A 19,611-nucleotide genomic window follows, 5' to 3' on the forward strand; every position below is an offset into this window, starting at 1 on the left:
AAATGCTGGGCCGAACCATGGCGCAGGTGAAGCAGGCGTGAAGTATTCAATGACCATATGCGCGGCAATCCCGAAGATATTTAAATGCGGGCCCGACAAGCGACGGAGGTGAAGCAGGCGTTAAGCACTCCATCTTCCAGGTGCGCCTATCCGGAAGAGAGTGCAATGCGGGTCCGACCCGCGAGGCAGGTGAATAAGACGTAACACAATCACTCGTCATACGTGCGTGGACCCAGAAGAGAGAGCGATGCCTGGCCGACCCGCCGTGGAGGTGAAGCAGGAGATAAGCACTCTCTCCTTGCGTGCGCTTATTCCAAAAGTGGTGAAATACATGACCGACTGATGGCACAGGTGAAGCAGGCGTTAAGCATTCACTCCCCATACGTGCGGCGATACCGAAGATAGCGAAATACGGAGCCGACCAGCGGCAGAGGTGAAGCAGAAGATAAGCACTCGCTATGCAAACGTGCGCCTAGCCCAGGAGTAGTGCGATGCCGGGCCGACCCTTGGCGCACGTGCAGCAGGCTTTAAGATTTCACTCCGAATATGTGCGGTGATCCCGAAGATAGAGCAATGCCGGGCCAACCCACGGGGCAGGTGAAGATGACATTAAACACTCACTTGCCATACGTGCGCGTATTCCGAAGGTGGTGAAATGCCGGGCCGACCCGTGGTGCAGGTGGCGTAGACGTTAAGCATTGACTCTCCATGCATGCGCCGATTCCGATGGTGGTGAAATGCCGCGCCGAACCGTCGCCCAGGTGAAGCAGGCATTAAGCAGTCACTCCCCATACGTGCGGTGATACCCAAGATAGTGCAATGCTGGACCAACCCATGGCGCAGGTGAAACAAGCGCTAAGCATTCACTCCCCATACGTGCGAGGACCCCCAAGTAGGTGTGATGCCTGGCCGACCCGTGACAGGAGGTGAAGCAGCAGTTAAGCATTTAGTCTCCACACGCGCGCAAATCCCCGAGATAGCGCAATGCCGCGCCGGCCCATGGTGCAGGTGAAGCAGGCGTTAAGCATTCACCCCCCCCCCCCCATGCATGCAGCGATCCCGAAGATACTGAAATGCTGGGGCGACACGTGGCGCAGGTGAAGCATGCTTGAAGCACATCCTCTCTATGTGTGCGCCTATTCCGAAGATGGTGAAATGCCAGGCCGACTGGTGGCGCAAATGTTGAGCATTCACTTCCGATACATGAGTCGATCCCGAAGGTAGTGCAATGCGGGACAGACCCATCACCCAGATGAAGCAGGCGTTAAGCACTCATTCCCCATACGTGCGCCGATCTCAAAGAGAGTGCGATGCCGGGCGTACACGTGGCGCAGAGGAAGCAGGCGTTAAGCACCCACTCTCCATGCGTGCGCCTATTCCTCAGGTGGTGAAATCCCGGGCCGACCCGTGGCGCAGGTGAAGCAGACGTTAAGCATTTACACCCCATAAGTGCGCCCATGCCGAAGAAAGTGCGATGCCTAGCCGACCCGCGACTGGAGATGAAGCAGCTGTTAAGCACTTACTCCCCAAACGTGCGCCAATCCCCGAGATAGCGCAATGCCGGGCCGGCCCGTGGCACAGGTGACGCAGACGTTAAGCATTCACTCTTCATGTCTGCAACAATCCCGTAGATAGTGTAATGCGGTGCCGACACATGATGCAGGTGAAGCAGGCGTTAATCAGGCACTCGCCATACATGCGGTGATGCCAGACAAAGAGCAATGCCGAGCCGACCCGTAGCGCAGGTGAATCAGGCGTTAAGCATTACATCTCCTTGCTTGCGCCTATTCCGATGATGGTGAAATGCCTGGTCGACCCGTGGCGCAGGCGAAACAAAAGATTAGCACTGACTCCCTATACATGCGGCGCTGTGGAAGATCGTGCAATATAGGGCTGACCCATTGTTCTGGTGAAGCAGACGCTAAGCACTCACTCCCCATGCGTGTGCGGTCCCCGAAGAGAGTGCGATGCCTGGCCGGTGCGTGAGGGGAGGTGAAGCAGGTGTGAATTATTCACTCACCATACGTGTGGCGATTCCAAATATACTTAAATGCGGGCCCGACCAGTGGCGGAGGTGAAGCAGGCGTTAAGCACTCACTCCCCATACATGCGCTGATCCGGAGGATAGTGCAATGCAGGGCCGACCCTTGGCGCAGCTGAAGCAGAATTAAAACAATCACTCGCCATACGTGCGTGGCCCCCGAAGAGAGTGCGATGCCTGGCCGACCCACGGTGGAGGAGAAGCACGCGATAAGCACTCACTCTCCATGCGTGCGCTTATATTCCGAAGGCGGTGAAATGCGCGGCCGACCCGTGGCGCAGATAAAGCAGGTGTTTACATTCACTCCTCATACGTGCGGCGATCACGAAGATTGTGCAATATGGGGCCCACCCGCGGGTGAGGTGAAGCAGGCGCTAAGCACTTACTGCGCATACGTGTGCCGATCTCGAAGAGAGTACGATGTTTGTCCCACCCGTGGCGAGCCAAAGCAGGCCTTGAGCACTCGCTCTACACGCGTGCAGCGATCCGGAAGATAGTGCAATGCTGGGCCGACCCGTGGCGCAAGTGAAGCAGACATTAAGCATTCAGTCTCCATGTGAGCAGAGATGCGGAAGATAGCGAAACATGGGGCCGACAAGCGGCGGAGGTGTCGCAGGCGTTAAGCACTCACTCTCGAAACGTGCGCCGATCCCAGAGATAAGGTAATGATGGGGCGGCCAGGGTGCAGGTGAAGCAGGCGTTAAGCATTTTTCTCAATACGTGTGGCGATCGCGAAGATCGTGCAATGTGGGGCCGACCCACGGCTTAGGTGAAGCAGGCGATAAGTACTGACTGCGCATAGGTGCGCCGATCCCAAAGAGAGTTCGATGCCTGTACGAGTCCTGGAGAGTTGAAGCAGGCGTCAAGCTCTCACTCTACACGTGTGCGCCTATACCGAAGGTGCTGGAAGGCAGTGATGAACCGTAGCGAGGGTGGAGTAGGCGTTAAGCGTGCACTCCCCATGCGTGCGCGGATCCCGAAGAGAGTGCCGTGGCTGGCCGACCCGTGGCGCATTTGAAGCAGGCGTTAGGCATTCGCTCCCCATACGTGCGGCGATCCGGAAGACCCATGGCGCAGGTGAAGCAGGAGTGGCTCACACGCGCGCCACTCCCAGAGATAGCGCAATGCCGGGTCGGCGCGAGGCGTAGGTGATGCAGACGTTAAACATTCACTCTCCATGCGTGCAGCGATCGCGAAGTTAGTGAAATGCGGGGTCAACCCATGGCGCAGGTGAAGCAGGCGTTAAGCATTCTCCCCACACTTGCGGTAATGGCTAATAAAGAGCAATGCCAGGCCGACCCGTGGCGCAGGTGAAGTGGGCGTTAAGCGTTCCCTCCCCACACGTGCGGCGATCGCGAAGCTAGTGCAATGTGACCGACCCGTGGCGCAGGTGAAGCAGACGTTAAGCACTCAGTCCTCATACGTGCGCGGACACCGAACAGAGTGCGATGCCTGGCCGGCTCGCGGCGCAGTCGAAGCAGGCGTTAAGCACTCACTCTCCATGCTTGCGCCTATGCGGAAGGTGGGGAAATGCCGGGGCGACCCGTGGCCAAGGTGAAGCAGCCGCTAAGCATTTACTCCCCATAAGTGCGGCAATCCCAAAGATATTTAAATGTGGGGCCGACCCGTGGCGCAGGTGAAGCAGACGTCAAACACCTACTCACCATATGTGCGCGGATCCCGATGAGAGTGCGGTACCCGGCCTCTCCGCGGCACAGTTCAAGCAGCCGTTAAGCACTCACTCCATGCGTGCGCTTATTGCGTGCGCTTATTCCAAAGGTGGTGAAATGCTTGGCCGACCCGTGTCGCAGGTGAAACAGGCGCAAAGCACTGACTGCGCATACGTTCCCAGACCCCGAAGAGTGTGCACTGCCTGGCCTACCCGAGATAGGTGTTGAAGCAGGCGTTAAGCAGTCACTCTGCATACGTGCGTCGATCCCACAGATAGTGCAATGCTGCGCCGACCCGTGGCGCACATGATCCAGGCATGGCATTAAGCGCTAACTCTCCATGCGTGCGCTTATTCCGAAGTTGGTGAAATGCCGGGCCAACTCGTGGCGCAAGTGAAGCAGGCGTTAACATTTCACTCCCCATACGTGCAGCGGTCCCGAAGATAGTGCAATCCGCGGCCGACCCGTGGCGCAGGGGAATCAGGCATTAAGCATTCACTTCTGATACGTGCGGCGATACCGAAGATAGTGCAATAACCGGCTGACATGTGGCGCAGATGAAGCAGACGCTAAGCACTCATTCCCCATGCCTGCACGGATCCTGAAGAGTGCAATGCGGGGCCGACCCTCGGCGGAGGTGAAGCAGGCGTTAAGCACTGACTCCGCATACCTGCGCCGACTCCGAAGATAGTGCAATGCCGGGCTGACCCCTGGCGCACGTGAAGCAGGCGTTATGCATTCAATCCCCATACATGCGGTGATACCGAAGAGAGTGCGATGCCTGGGTGACCCGCGGTGGAGGTGAAGCAGGCGTTAAGCACTCACTCACCATGCGTGCCCCTATTCCTCAGATGGTGAAATGCCAGGCCAACTCGTGACGTTAAGCCCTCACTCCACAAACGTGCGCAGATCCTGAAGAGCGTGCGATGCCGGGCTGACCCGTGGCGCAATTGAAGCAGGAGTTAAGCACACACTCTCCATGTGGTCGCCTATTCCTGGCCAACGCGTGCCCTAGGCGAAGCAGGCGTTGAGCATTCACTCCTAATATATGCGGTGATCTTGATGAGAGTGCGATGCCTGCACAACCCACGGTAGAGGTGAAGAAGGCGTTAAGTATTGACGCCACATATGTACGCCGATTCCGAAGATAGTGCAATGCAGGCTCAACCCGTGGCGCTGGTGAAGCAGGCGTTAAGCACTAACTCACCATGAGTGTGCCTATTCGGAATGTGGTGAAATGACGGGCAAATCCGTGGCGCAGGTGAAGCCGACGTTATGCACTCACTCCCCATACGTTCGCGGATCCCGAAGAGAATACGATGCCTGGCCGACCCGCGCCAGGAGGTGAAGCATGCGTTAAGCACTCAGTCCCCATCTGGGCGCCGATCCCAGAGAAAGTTCGATGTCGGGCGACCCGTGGTGCATGTGAAGGAGGTGTTAAGCGCTCACTCTCCCCGCGTGCGCCTATTGGGATAATGGTGGTGAAATGCCGGGCCGACCCGTGGGGCAGGCGGAGCAGGCCTTAAGCATTCACTCCCCATACACCCAGCAATACCGAAGAGAGTCCTATGCCTGGATGCCCCGCGGAGGAGCTGAAGCAGGCGTTAAGCACTGACACCGCATATGTGCGCCTACTCCGAAGATAACACAATCCGGCGAAACAGAAAATCCGGTGAAACAGACGTTAAAGGGCCCCTTAAATGATTCGGACAAATTTTGTAGACGCGTAGGGTACAGCTTAAGTAGAACATTCGCACCACAATCTAAGTGAAGCGTTACGTATTAATGGAGCGAGAAGCGATTTGAAGTTACCCTCCTCCCCAGCCATGCTTTTCCTCCTCAACTCGTTCGCCCAGAGAGCGGGGCTATGCTCCGCCTTCACTGGTCCTGCGTCACGATGCGACGTCACATCGTCCACTTCTGGTTGTTTTGTAGCCCGCCCCCGCCCGCGCGAAACCTCTCCGCTAGCCGCTTGGCTGTCGACCCCAAGCGAGAGCTATCGAAGCAGCGTGCGTGGCGAGCATTCTGTCGTAGCGCTGAACGTGTCTGGTATTCCGTTAACCACAGGCAAGCTGGTCATTTCGGCAAATGACTGGAGGCATAAACTCAAGCTGATGAAGGAACTTTAGCGTAGACGTACGTGAGTGGCCTGATCGGTCTGCACGGCCCAGACACTTGTTGGCGCAGCGCTTAACCAGCCAAACAAAGCCCTAATATTGCTCTAACCAAGTGTAAACCATTTTAAACATTTATAAAAACAACGTGTTGATGATTACACTCCTGCGAAAAATACGCACCAGCAGCAAAGAAGAACACGCTTCGTTGCTGCTACTGTGTATGGTTGAGCTCTATGCCACCAGGTGGCTGCACCATGCAGACCATTCACATTTGCCCTTCTGCTCATCTCGGCTCATCTCGTTACGGCACAGTCAAGCGGCCAGACCCAGTCCCCTTGCGCTTACGTTTGCCCTAATACGGGACTCGCGAAATGCTTTTGCGTTAGTAATCTTCCGGTGTAAAGTGACGGCCACAAACGCGCAAATCCTGGCGCCGATCGGATAGCGGCAGTCCGATGCGCAGTAGCCAGTTCGCTCGTACGCTGCCTTGCAGAGGGACACGATGTCGCAGCTTGACATATTGCCAGTCGCTACGTTTGCAGTCCACAAGGCAACAAAGTCGAATCATAGCGCTCGCGAAAAGACTGAGACCAACTCTTACCGCGGAGCTCTCGTCAAAATGGAGTACGTTGTAACACAATCAGACGACACTTGCTGTGTGCCGGAAGTGCTTAAGTGTACTGAAAAATTGTTCTTGTGCATTCTCTTTATGCTACTTTCTTTTTATAAAAACAAATTAACTAACATTCCAACTATTACGAAGATCATTTGTTTACCATAAAGTTGGAAAAATTGTCGATCACATGCCCTGGTCAGCCAATCGGATAGCTCGCCCCACTGACGTCATATGGTTGATTTCGGTCATATGGGTAGGGGCGGCTTAAAATTTCGCCGAGGAGTTCGCTGCGATCGGCAGCGATGTGCATTTTTAAAACCTTATAATAAATTACACGCTTTGCGCAGAGCACTTAGATGTGTCAATTAATGATCAGAAGGACCTACTCTAACGACTTAGTACGTTTGCAGAAAATCGTCAAAAGCGTTTCAGGGTCCCTTTAAGCACTCACTTTTCATTCGTGCGTGGATCCCGAAGAGACTGCGATGCCTGGCCAACCCGTGGCGCATGTGAAGCAGGCGTTAGGCATTCACTCACCATATGTTCGGCGATCTCGCAGATAGTTCGATGCCTGGCCGACCCGCGGTGGAGGTGAAGCAGGCGTTAAGCACTCAATCTCCAGGCGTGTGCATATTCTGAGTGTGGTGAAATAACGGGCCGACCCATAGCGCAGGTAAACATGCATTAAGCCTTCACTCCCCCATACGTGCTGCGATCCCGAAGATAGTGAAATGCGGGGCCGACCGGTGGCGCAGGTGAAGCGGGATGTTAAGCACTCCCCATACCTGCACAAATCCCGAAGAGAGTGTGGTGCCGGGTCGACCCGCCGCACAGGTGAAGCCGGCAAAAAGATATAGCTTCCCAAACATGCTGTGATACCGAAGATAGGGCGATGTCTGGGTGACCCGTGGTGGTGGTGAAGCAGGCGCTAAGCACTAACTTCGCATACATGCGCCGATCCAGAAGAGAGAACATTGCCTGGCACACCCGCGGCGGTGTTGAAAGAAGTGTTAGGCATTCACTCGCCGTACATGAGGCGATCCCGAAATACTGCACTGCCGGGTCGAAACGTGGCGGAGGTGAAGCAGACATTCTGCGCTCATCACGATATGCGCAGCGATACCGAAGAGAGTGCAATGCCGGGTCGACATGTGGCGCATGGGACGCAGACGTTAAGCAGTCATACCCATACGGGCGCGGAACCTGAAAATATTGCGATGCATGTCCGACTCGTGACGCAGGTGAAGCCGGCGTCAGGCACTACCTTCCCATACGTGAGCAGATTCCAGAGATAGGCAATGGCGCGCCGATCCTGGCGCATGTGAAGCAGGCGTAAAGCATTCTGTGCCTATACGTGCGTTGATGCCGAAAATAGTGCGATGCGGGGCTGACCCGTGGCGCAGGTGAAGCAGACGATGAGCACTTACTCCCGATACGTGCGGCGATCCCGAAGAGAGTGCGATGCCGGGCCGACCCGGGACGCAGGTGACACAGGCATTAAGCAGACACTCTCCATGCGTGCGCCTATTCCGAAGGTGGTGAAATGCCGGGCCTACTAATGGGGCAGGTAAAGCAGGCGTCAAGCATTCAATCCTCATACGTGCGGTGATCTCGGAGATGGTGCAATGCCGGGCCGACCCGTGGTGCATGTGTAACTGACGTTAAGCACTCACTCCCCCTACTTGCGTGGATACCGAAGAGAGTGCGATGCCTGGCCGACTCACGGCGGAGGTGAAGCAGGCGTTAAGCACTCAATCTCAGTGCGTGTGCCTATTCTGAGTGTGGTGAAATACTGGGCCGACCCGTAGCGCAGGTAAACAGGCATAAAGCATTCACTCACCCATACGTTCGGCGATGCCGAAGATAGTGAAATGCGGAGCCGACCCGTGGCGCAGGAGAAGCGCGTGTTAAGCACTCCCCATACGTGCGCAGATCCCAAAGAGAGTGTGGTGCCGGGTCGACCCGTGGCGTACATGAAGCAGGCGTTCAGATATAACTCCGCGAACGTTATGGGGTACCGAAGATAGGGCGATTCCTGGGCGACCCGCGGTGGAGTTGAAGCAGACGTTAAGCACAAAGCAGGCGTTAAGCGCTAACTCTGCATACGTGCGCCGATCCCGAACATAGTGCAATGCGGGCCGACTCATGGCGCCCGTGAAACAGGCGTTGAGCACTCACTCCCCACACGTGCCAATCCCTAAGAGAGTGCAATGGTTCGCCGACCCACGGCGGAGGTGAAGAAGGCTTTAAGCACTGACTCCGCATTCTTGCGCCCATCTCGAAGACAATGCAATGCAGGGTGAACCCGTAGCGCAGGTGAAGCTTGCGTTAAATATTTACTCCCCATACGTGCGGCGATCCCGAATACAATGCAATGCCGGGCCGACCCGTGGCGCATGTGAAGCAGACGTTAATCACTCACTCCCCATATGTGCGCGGATCCCGAAGAGATGTGCCGAGCCGACCCATCGTGCCGGCGAAGCAGGCGTTAAGCACTAACTCCCGATACGTGCGCAGATGCCGAAGAGTGTGTAGTGCCGGGCCGACCCATTGTGCAGGTGAAGCTGGTGTTAACTCCCCATACGTTTCGTGATCCGAATATAGTGCGATGCCTGGGCGTACCGCGGAGGAGGTGGATCAGTCGTTGAGCACTGACTCCGCATACGTGCGACAATCCCGAAGATAGTGCAATGCGGGACCGACCCGTGGCGCACGTGAAACATGCGTTAAGCATTCACTGTCCGTGCGTGTGCCATTTCTGAATGTAGTGAAATGCCGGGTCGACCCGTAGCTCAGGTAAAACAGTGGTTAAGCGTTGACGCCTCATATGTGCGGCGGTCCCGAAGATAGTGAAATGCCTTGCCGACCAGTGACGCAGGTGAAGCAGGGGACAAGCATTCACTCCCCTTACGTGCTTTGATTCAGAAGATAGTGCAATGGTGAGCAACGTGTAGCGGGGGTGAAGCAGACGTTGAGCATTCATTACCCATACGTGCGCGGAACCTAAAGAGAATGCGATGCCTCGCTGACCCACGCTGGTGTTGAAGCAGGCGTTAAGCATTGAATCCGCAAACGTGCGCCGATACCGAAGATAGTGGGATGCTGGGCCGACCCGTGGCGCTGGTGAAGCAGGAGTTAAGGGCCGTTAATAGTACGACGTAACGCACGCGCGCGCGCACGCTACGTCACGTCGGCCAAACGACCCCTCGATAGTCGGGCGCACCAGCGCAGCCAACGTAACCGGCGGCTTCCGAGGCGCCCCGACGGGTCCGGCGCCGATATGGCTCCTGAGCCATTCTCGAGTCGGAGTCGGTGGAACTCTCGCACTAAAATGCATTGCGCGCGAAGAAAAAGGCGCCAACACAACTCCGCAACGGCTTTTGCGGACGGTGCGCGACTTGGCGAACGTTCTGCGCATGCTCCGAAGATAGCAGTCGACGGCGCGCGCGTTGAAGCATAGAAGGGATGGCATTTCGGCTGGCGCAGCGCAACCGACGCAGCGTGACTGACCGCGAATGACGCTCGCCCGCGCGCCGATAAGGTCGGACTATAAACGTGCCTTTAAGCACTCACTCTCCATGCGCTCGGCTATACCGAAGATGGTGACGTGCCAGGCCGATACGTGGCGCAGATAAAAGAGGCGTTAAATATTCACTCCCCATACGTGCGGCAATTCCGAAGACAGTGCAATGCGGGGCCCACCCCTGGCGCATGTGAAACACGTTAAGAACTCACTCCCCAAACGTTCGCGTATTCCGAAGAGAGTGCGATGCCTGGCCGACCCGCGACAGGAGGTGAAGCAGGCGTTAGGCACTCACACCCTATACGTGCGCCGATCCCACAGGTAGTGCAACGTGGGGCGACCCGTGGTGCACGTGAAGGTGGCGCTAAACGCTCACTCTCCATGCGTGCGCCTATTCGGATGGTGGTGAAATGCCGGGCCGACCGGTGGAGCAGCTGGAGCAGGCCTTAAGCATTTGCTCCACATACGCGCGGCGATACAGAAGAGAGTGCTATGCCTAGCCAACCCGTGGCGCAGGTGAAGCAGGCGTTATGCATTCACTCCCCATTCGTTCGGCGATATCGAAGATAGTTCGATGCCTGGACGACCAGCGGTGGAGGTGAAGCAGGCGTCAAGAACTAACTCCGCATACGTGCGCCGATCATGAAGAGAGTTAGATCATGAATGCGATCCACAAGAGAGTGCTATGCCTGGCCAACCCGTGGCGCAGGTGAAGCAGGCGTTATGCATTCACTCCCCATTCGTTCGTAGTCATCATTCATAGTCATCATCATCATAGTGCGAAGCCCGGGCGACCCGCAGTGGAGGTGAAGCAGACGTAAACCAGTCTCTCCCCATACATACGGCGATACCGACGAAAGGGCGATGCCTGGCCGACCCGAGTTTGAGGTGAAGCCGGCGTTAGGCACTGACTCCGCATTAGTGCGCCGATCAGCTAAGAGATTCCGATGCCGGGCCGACCCATGGTGTAGGTGAAACAGGCATTAAGCACACAATCTCCATGCGCGCGCCTATTCCGAACATGGTGAAATGCCAGGCAGACCCGTAGCGCAGGTGAAGCAGGAGCGTAGCATTCGCTCCCCATACGTGCGGCGACACCGAAGAGAGTGCGATGCATGGTCGACTCATGGTGCAGGGGAAGCAGGTGTTAAACAGTCACTACCCATACGTGCGCCGATCCCAGAGATAGTGCGATGCCGGGCCAACCCGTGGCGCAGGTGAAGCAGGCATTAAGCATTCTGTCCCCATACATGCGGCGATCCCGAAGAGAGTGCAATGCCGGGCCGACTTTTGGCGTAGGTGAAGTAGACGTTAAGCATTCACTACCCATACGTGCGCGGATCCAGAAGGGAGTGAGATGCTTGGCCGACCCACGGTGCAGGTGAAGCAGGCGTTAGGCATTCACTCCCAGCACGTGCGGCGATTCCGAAACAGTGCAATGCTGGGTCAACATGTGGCGCAGGTGAAGCAGACGTGGAACACTCACACCCTGTGCATGCGGGGAAACCGAAAACAGTGCGATGCACGGCCGACTCATGGTGAAGGTGGAGCAGTCGTCAAGCACTCACGCCCCGTACGTGCGCCGATCCATGAGATAGTGCAACGCCAGGCCGATCTGTAGCGCTGGTGAAGCAAGCGTTAAGCCTTCAGTCTCCATAAATACGGCGATTCAGAAGGTAGTATACTGCCGGGCCGACCCATGGCGCAGGTGAAGCAGGTGTTAAGCACTCACTCTCCATGCGTGCGCCTATTCCGATGGTGGTGAAATGCAACGTCAACCCGTGGCACCACTGAAGCAGGCGTTAAGCTTTCTCTCTCCATAGGTGTGGCGATACCGACGATAGTGCGATGCCTGGCCAAGCCACGGTGGAGATGAATCATGCATTAAGCACTGACTCCGCATTAGTGCGCTGATCCTAAAGAGAATGCGATGCCGGGCCGACCCGTGGCGCAGGTGAAAGAGGCACTAAGCACACGCTCTGCGTGCGCACGCCTATTCCGAAGGTGATGAAATTCCAGGCAGATCCGTGGCGCAGGTGAAGCAAGAGTGTAGCATTCACTCCCCATACGTGCGGCAATCCCAAAGATAGTGAAATGTTGGGCCTACTCGTGGTGCAGGTGAAGCAGACGTTAAGCACTCACTCCCCATTCGTGCGCAGATTGTGAAAGCTGTCCGATGCATGGCCGACTCATGGCGCAGGAGAAGCAGCTGTTAAACACTCACTCCCCATACGTGCGCCGATCCCAAAGAGAGTGCGATGTCGGGCCTACACGTGGCGCAGATGAAGCAGGCGTTAAGCATCCACTCTCAATGCGTGCGCTTATTTCGAAATTGATGAAATGCCGGGCAGACCCGTTGCGCAGGTGAAGCAGCAGTGTAGCATTCACTACCCATACGTGCGGCGATACCAAAGATAGTGAAATGCTGGGCCCACTTGTGGCGTAGGGAAAGCATTCGTTAAGAATTCATTCCCCATACGTTCGGCGATCCCGAAGATAGTCTAATGCCGGGCCGACTCGAGGCGCAGATGAAGCAGACGTTTAGCACTCACTCGCCATACATTCGCGGACTCCGAAGAAAGACCGATGCTTGGCTGACTCGCGCCATGACTTGAAACAGGCGTTAAGCACTCACTCCCCAAAGGTGCGCCGATCCCAGAAATAGTTCAATGCCGGGCCGATGCATGGCTCAGTTGAAAGAGACGTTAAACACTCACTCCTCATTCGTGCGCGGTTCACTAAGAGAGTGTGATGCATGGCTGACCCGTGGCGGAGGTGAAGCAGGCGTTAATCATGCACTCCCCATACGTGCGCCGTTCCCAGAAATAGTGAAATAATGGCAAAATAAAGATCGCCAAGGAAATTATTTACAAAGACACAAGATTGGCTGGTATTTTCACTTAATTTAAGAAGCGCATCCATCTTCTTTTTATTATAGCTATAATTAGTTATTATTGCAATGACGGTCTGTGCCTAGAATATGTTGTGAAATTGACACGAGCCTTTACATGGCAACAAAATTACGAGTAATAACACTGATAGTAATCTGCTTGTGCCATGTGAGTATTACGTCGATGTGTCAAGACGCGCAACAAAGTTAACAAAAAGCAGTTCATGGCCTCACACTTTGTTTTAAATATGAACCAACTAGCCCACCAAAAGAGTATTGAATATACAACAGCATAAAATTTAGCCTTAGTGCTGATGCACAAGACATAATCCTCAAATAATCACGATACAACAAGGTTATTACAATTAGAGGAGACCTCTGAAGCAGGGTGTACCTCTCTAAATTCTGGAGTCCTGATTTTAAGGCCCTGTACAGGTATGGATTACAGTACAAAGATTAGGCCAGAATAAGAGAACTAAAACTATTTCGAAAATAAATAACAATTCAATGCTTAAATTTCTCCTGGAATACGCAGTTTTGAGAGCGATTGCAAAGTATTAGACAAGTAAACTAAGTATGGTTTGTAGTAATCGGCGTGTAAGTTTCACTACGCATGCATTTACTAAATATTGTGACAAGCATGGTTTCAAGCCCGTGCAGACAAATATGAACAGCTTTCTCATGATGATAGCAAGCACGTGTTGTCACAACGATAACAAAATAAAACACCCGCTTGAGGGAGCAAAACGCTTCCTGCATCATTTCCCTCCAACACTTCTCCTAATCATGAGATTATGGCACCCCACCCACAAAGCACGCGAGCTGACAGCACACAAGAAGCCGCCAACCATCTTGGCTCACAGTTGCTGCAGTTAGCCTCGCTTCAATACGCGTGCTTCAGTACGTATCTCTTAAGCATGGAGGCACTGAAAACCGTCGCCCTCCAAGCCATCATGCTCTCGGCTCTTTGAACTTGTTTCCTTTACTCCGTTATACCAATCGTGACAATTATCTAGAGTATGGGCTGATTTGTTTTCTCTTCCAGCAGAACAACCTTATTTGATTACTTTTTAGAAGCTCTGAGTTTAAAGGTACCATTACTTATAGGGTCTGCAATGTAACTCAGCATGGGCTGCCAATGCGCGGAACAGTACAGTGATGGCTGCTCGATTCGTTTGCGCCCTTGGGTAATGACTTGGTCTCATTAAAGTCAACTTTAACAAATATTTATGAGACATTCGATTGCTATGGAAGCTGCTTGACTGAACGACAGGCATGCAAGTCCAGCAAGCAAGATGCTACGAGACTGGACACCATACCGTCGTTAAACTACACCGTGGGCCAATGCCAAATGCAAGGCGGAGTGCCGGGATTCGCAGCAAATGTGTCACAAGTGCGGATAGCGCTATGGTGCGCCAGGGAAGATAAAGAATGGAATAGCGCCGACTCAGTCCTAACAAGACCATGATTCGGCACAGCGAATGACCCCAAAACGGCCCATATCTTATTTCTAGAGTGGCACCCTGAGAATATGTAGAGGCTCAGTTTGTTGCCGTCACTACCTCTCTGAATGTTGGTCAAATCCTGAGTGGTCACTTGGCGTTGTTTCGACCACTACTATGAGTGTAGCAGTGCACTGCCGGTTCATATTGCGCAAAATAGCAATAATCTGTATTTTTGTCATTTCACAGGTCATACAGAGAGCGTACGAAGAGCAGCTAAATATCTCGACTGACTATGGCCTATACTTTGGTGTGACACCTCCGAACTACCTAGCAAGAATAGAGTACAATCAAGACACCTTCGCGTAAGAGAGATTATTCCTTATTTTCAGGAAAATAGGCGGGCTTCGATTTTCATGGGTGGTTATTAGATCAGTCTCATTAGGAAGTGCCTGAATGTTCAAAACATTCGTACAGCCTTTAAAGGCTTAAGTATTTCTTTGTCTACCCAACTAGGCAACCGGTCGGCTTAGCAGCTAAGACGAATGGATAAAATTATTGATGTATAACAAGATATAATAAATTAGAAAGAAAATAACGTTGCTGGTGGGGAGGTTTTGAGTGCCTTACCCACTGGGCTGAACGCATGGCTACGCTTGCATAATTTGAATATATCTGAACCATATAAATGTTTTGTACTAGCGGACTAGCGGTATGACACAAATATTAGAGATAGCAGTTTTCATGAAAGCTTTCATGGAAGGTTTGGGGACGGTGCATTGAAAGCCATCTCTTGGACCGCACCTCGGCCAACTTGGAGCATTGTAAACAATTGGCGACTGCAGCTAAATGCTTGCCCCCTAGCGGTCGCATCGAGAAACAGCCAATCCAAGTTTAAGCTTGAAACGAAAGAGGGCCTCTTATCACAGCGTGCGCTGAACGCCCCGCAGTTCTCAAATCGTCTTTATGTCTCCACGAACAATCTTGAAATTGAAAAACAAAGTAGGGATCTTGAGAGACTTTCCTTGTGTACTTTTAGTCGTGTCATCATGGTGGAAAGACAGCAATGTCTGATTTTATCTCTTCGTGCATTGGGAAAAGTGCCGATTGATGCCGTACAGGCTTGTTCGAGACACTTAACTTGTCGAAACTTTGTTCTGCAGGGCCGAGCAGATCACTGCTTTCTTTTTATTTTCATTATCTTAGAGATGTTTTAAACCATGCAGTGTGCTTTGCATAAGCAGGTGCTTTACGAATTTGTAACAATGTATGTTTCGGTTTCATTTCGTATTCTTCAATTACACCTTTCTGCCGGATAATGACTGGTACTAATCCTTTAGGCACCAGGAATTTTTCGCTAATCAATTTTTGTCTGCAGGAACGGCAACGCCAATGATAACTGCCTCGGAACGTCTGGAGTTAATTATGACAAATGTCACGCCGCGAGGCTACAAATCGCTTTCATAGTATGCTTTATTTAAGCCGTCCAATCAGAAGATGCTGTTTTCACTTTCAAGGCACTCAAAGCATCATAGTATCTTTAAAACAACTTAAAGTACACATTGTTGTCCCACAAGGATCCATGCATACGAAATTTTTTTTCTCATATTCATTGATGGCACAGTAACATATAGGTAATTTAAAACTGAATGTTATTTATTTAAATACAGTCAATCACGGAGGAAATATACATGGGAGTTGAACAAAGAAAAAGATATACCAAAAATACAACGGGGCAAGCGTAGGACACATAATACAACATAAATGCTTACACGATAGTATTACCGACCAGATTACGGGATAATTGATAACATCATACAATGCTAGTGAGATAGAAATATTTTCTATGAATCATAATGAAAGAGCGTGATCAGATATACGAAAACAAGCGTAGTTAGGGATGAACGAAATGCTAGTGCGAAGGTGGTTCCAAGCTGCAGGATTCTGCGAAATGAATGCATATACAAATGGCTTTCGCGCTGCAGAAAGCATACGCCACTTCATACTGATTAACAAAACGAGTATAGTGATAGAACGGTTATGTGATACGCTCCATTCGTATGCATTATTGATGATATAATTTGCGGTAGACGAAAAGTGGAAAACATTCCTGCGAAGTGAACCTGGTGGTGCGATAATTACATAATTGTCATACTGAGTGTGCGGTGATTAAGTAAAATGCCAGCAGAACCAATCTCCCGATACTGGAGACTGTAATGCATTATATCTGAATTTATGCAGTAGCACAGCTTATTGCCACCGTCGAAACGATGTATGAGGCGTGTACTACAGCGGACTCCTCTATCACGCCTCGAAGATGATGATGATTATGATGGTGATGATTATGTATTTTTGGCATCCCCTTCGAAACACGTGGTGACAAGTAGTGATCTAACTGGCCTGGGTTCATCATCATCAGCCTTGTTACGCCCACTGCAGGGCAAAGGCCTCTCCCATACTTCTCCGAATACCCCAGGTCATGCACTATTTGTGGCCATGTCGTTCCGGCAAACCTGGGTTACACAGGTTGATTACATATGCTTTTCATTCAAGCATTTTCGTAGACATCTTTTTAGTGCTTTTTTTTCTCTAAGCTTCCCCGCCGCCTTGTACATCTACATATGCATTTAATGGTTCCGGTCATATCAATCGCTTTCCTGCTTCTTTTTCCCACCGAATCCATAAAAGATATTTTGCTTATGTCGAATTGCTCACCGGTTTATCCTTTCGTCCACTTTAAACCTAAGCGCTTCTTGAAGGTGTACGTTACGTACGGGTATCACTACGTGAATCTTTTCGCATTGCATTGAGGTGTGATCAATGCTCCGCAGATTTACTCTGCAGCATACACATGCCTCATCTGATTGCGAATATTTGCTCCGGCATGTCTTTGTCTTTACACAACCAGCTCGGGCCTCAAATAGCAAGGCGCTTCCCATTGATATTTCGTACAAATTCTCCATCCTTATATCTTCCTTTCCTTTCTGGCAAATCTTGACGTTTTTGCTTGCATTCTCTGCATCCAACTCGTTGTCTTTGTTTCTGTCACTTTGCTTCTTATGGCTCCTGGTTGTCTGTGTACACTTCCAATTAGGCTGTACCCGGCTGCCAACTTTCTGGACGACTTCCTTCAGCCTGCGCCGAAGCGCTGGTGTCATTCTGCAACCACACCTTCCTAAGAACACTCGGCGCCATCTATCGCCGCCACCGTGAAACCTGAGCATGGCCTCGAAAATGCACGGCGCGCCGGTGCTTCTGAATACTCTGAAACATGCCATGCGGCAACCTGCCTTCTCGCGCGTCTTTCTGGACACGTTCCTGTCATCTAGTGACACTGCCAAGAAGTCCGTGCTTGGCCTCCGAGACTGGAAGCGCTGCGCGCCGGTGCCCGTGAAGGTTAAGAACTACTCCGTTGCTTGCCACACGCTCAATGGCAGATACTCAGTAACTTCAGTTAATGCGGATTTCATTGTAGAGCACCAGATGCCTACTGCATTCGTCGCACAGCTTGCTAAAACGTTGGCTTGAAATAGGCTTATTGAAGAGTGGCATGCACTCAGGGCGTCTGTGATGCAGCCGGCTAATGCGCGAGGTTGTTCTTTTTGCGGAACAACTGAGACGTCGGTTTGATTTCACTCAGCATCGAGAAATATTGGAATCATTTTCGTCGTTGTAGAGCGGCACATTCGTGGTGGCACAAAGCTAGTTGTACAAGCTGGCGTCAAAAATTAAAAAAAACACTGATGATCTTGGTTTTGTTTTCGTACTCAACACAGGTGTTGATTTGAGGCATGCCGTAGTGAGTGACTCCCGAATAATTTTCACCACCAGGTGTTTCTTATCGTAAACCCAATGCACGCAATGTACATGGGCGTTTTTGCATGTCATGTACGGGGAAATTCCGTCGCTGAAGCCGGGATTTGATCTCGCGCCCTAAAGCATAGCAGCGCCGGGCCACAGCACCTACCCCACCACGGCGAGTCTGCAGCCATATACGCTAATGAAAGAGCTGCATACACCCATTTGCACATACCCAGTGACCCAGTTTGGCATCGGAGAGGTTCATTCCAGACCAACACACACCAAGTGGCACATAAACCGTACTTTAATTTTGCGTCGAGACGTTTCTTCGCAGACCAGTACCAACTCAATCCCACGTCTACAGAGACCCACGTTGAATTGAAAGAGGTTTGTCGAAGAGCGGCACGTCTGTGACCTCAATGACCTCCCAAATTGCTGCGCTTGTTTGTTTTCCAATCGGTTAATTCCGCACAGCAGCCCCATGCCCTCTCTCTTCCACCCCTGACCATCCCGTGACCCAGGAAGGCGGAAAAACGGTTAGATGCAAGCATCCATACATACATTGATAGATAGCTTCTGAAAGTGCGTAATCTTGGAATGCTACCGCATTAAAATGCTCCTGGCGAATGCTAGCCTAAACAGGACATACAGAGGATTATTTATTGGTATAGATTTTGGCAAATTCAAATTAATTTCCAAATACAATTCTAATGACTGTTGCTTGTAACGATATGCCCAAAATGTTAATACATGCAAAAATAATACGTTTCTCTCTATAGTTGAAATCTTGGACCATTAACACCCTTCATTGGACAAAGCACCATCTCCATGTTACTGCCACGGAAACCCGGAAATGTTCTTTCTCTGAGCGGGTTTAAAGTAAACAATCCCTGCTGTTCGGTTGCTTCCCAGTCAAACTTTTCTCTTAGCATTTGTTGCCTTAGCATCAGGGTTCGTTTTACAAAAACAAATCAAAAAGTTGGAAATTTTAAACGGGATGTTCGTTTTTTTATATTGCAGTTTTGGACGCTCTGTAATACTAGCTCTTGAGACTAAAGCCAGACTACCTACCTTGCCCAATAGGAATCACCGTTCTCTCCCAAATTTCTTCGAGACCAATTCCAAAGACACAACACAGACATATCGAAAGTACTCTCTTTGTCATCCGGACACGTAAACAAAGGCATGATTTGAACGTAACTATATTTCGCACCCACGTGTGAATTGGTAAGAAGAACTTCGCTCAGGACATGTTAACGAGTGGAGCAGACTAACTAATTATCAAATTCTTCTTCCAAGTCCCGATTCCTTTACTTATGAGTTGTCACAGTGATTATTCGCTTTTTCTCCTTTTCCCTGTTAGTACTGTGTTCCGTTATTTTGTGTGCTGCGATTTGTCTGCATTTGTTTCCTTTCTATAGACTGTTTTAAGTTTTGTTTTTTAACCCACCCTGGGAAACTCCGCAGTGGAGATTCTAGTGTAAATAAGTAATGACTACGCGACAGTGTCC

The 19,611-nt window shown here is 51.7% G+C and overlaps 1 protein-coding gene across 1 annotated transcript in view; it reads left to right on the forward strand.

The window, feature by feature from the left end:
* Positions 1-19,611, forward strand: part of LOC139050073 (uncharacterized) — a 286,318-nt gene that overhangs the window by 182,335 nt on the left and 84,372 nt on the right. Inside the window, exon 13 of the mRNA XM_070526266.1 lies at positions 14,549-14,664. Within this exon, the coding sequence (XP_070382367.1) occupies positions 14,549-14,664 (116 nt within the window). The remainder of the gene's footprint in view (positions 1-14,548; positions 14,665-19,611) is intronic.

This window comes from Dermacentor albipictus, chromosome 9, assembly GCF_038994185.2.
Source record: "Dermacentor albipictus isolate Rhodes 1998 colony chromosome 9, USDA_Dalb.pri_finalv2, whole genome shotgun sequence".
Lineage (NCBI taxonomy): Eukaryota > Metazoa > Arthropoda > Arachnida > Ixodida > Ixodidae > Dermacentor > Dermacentor albipictus.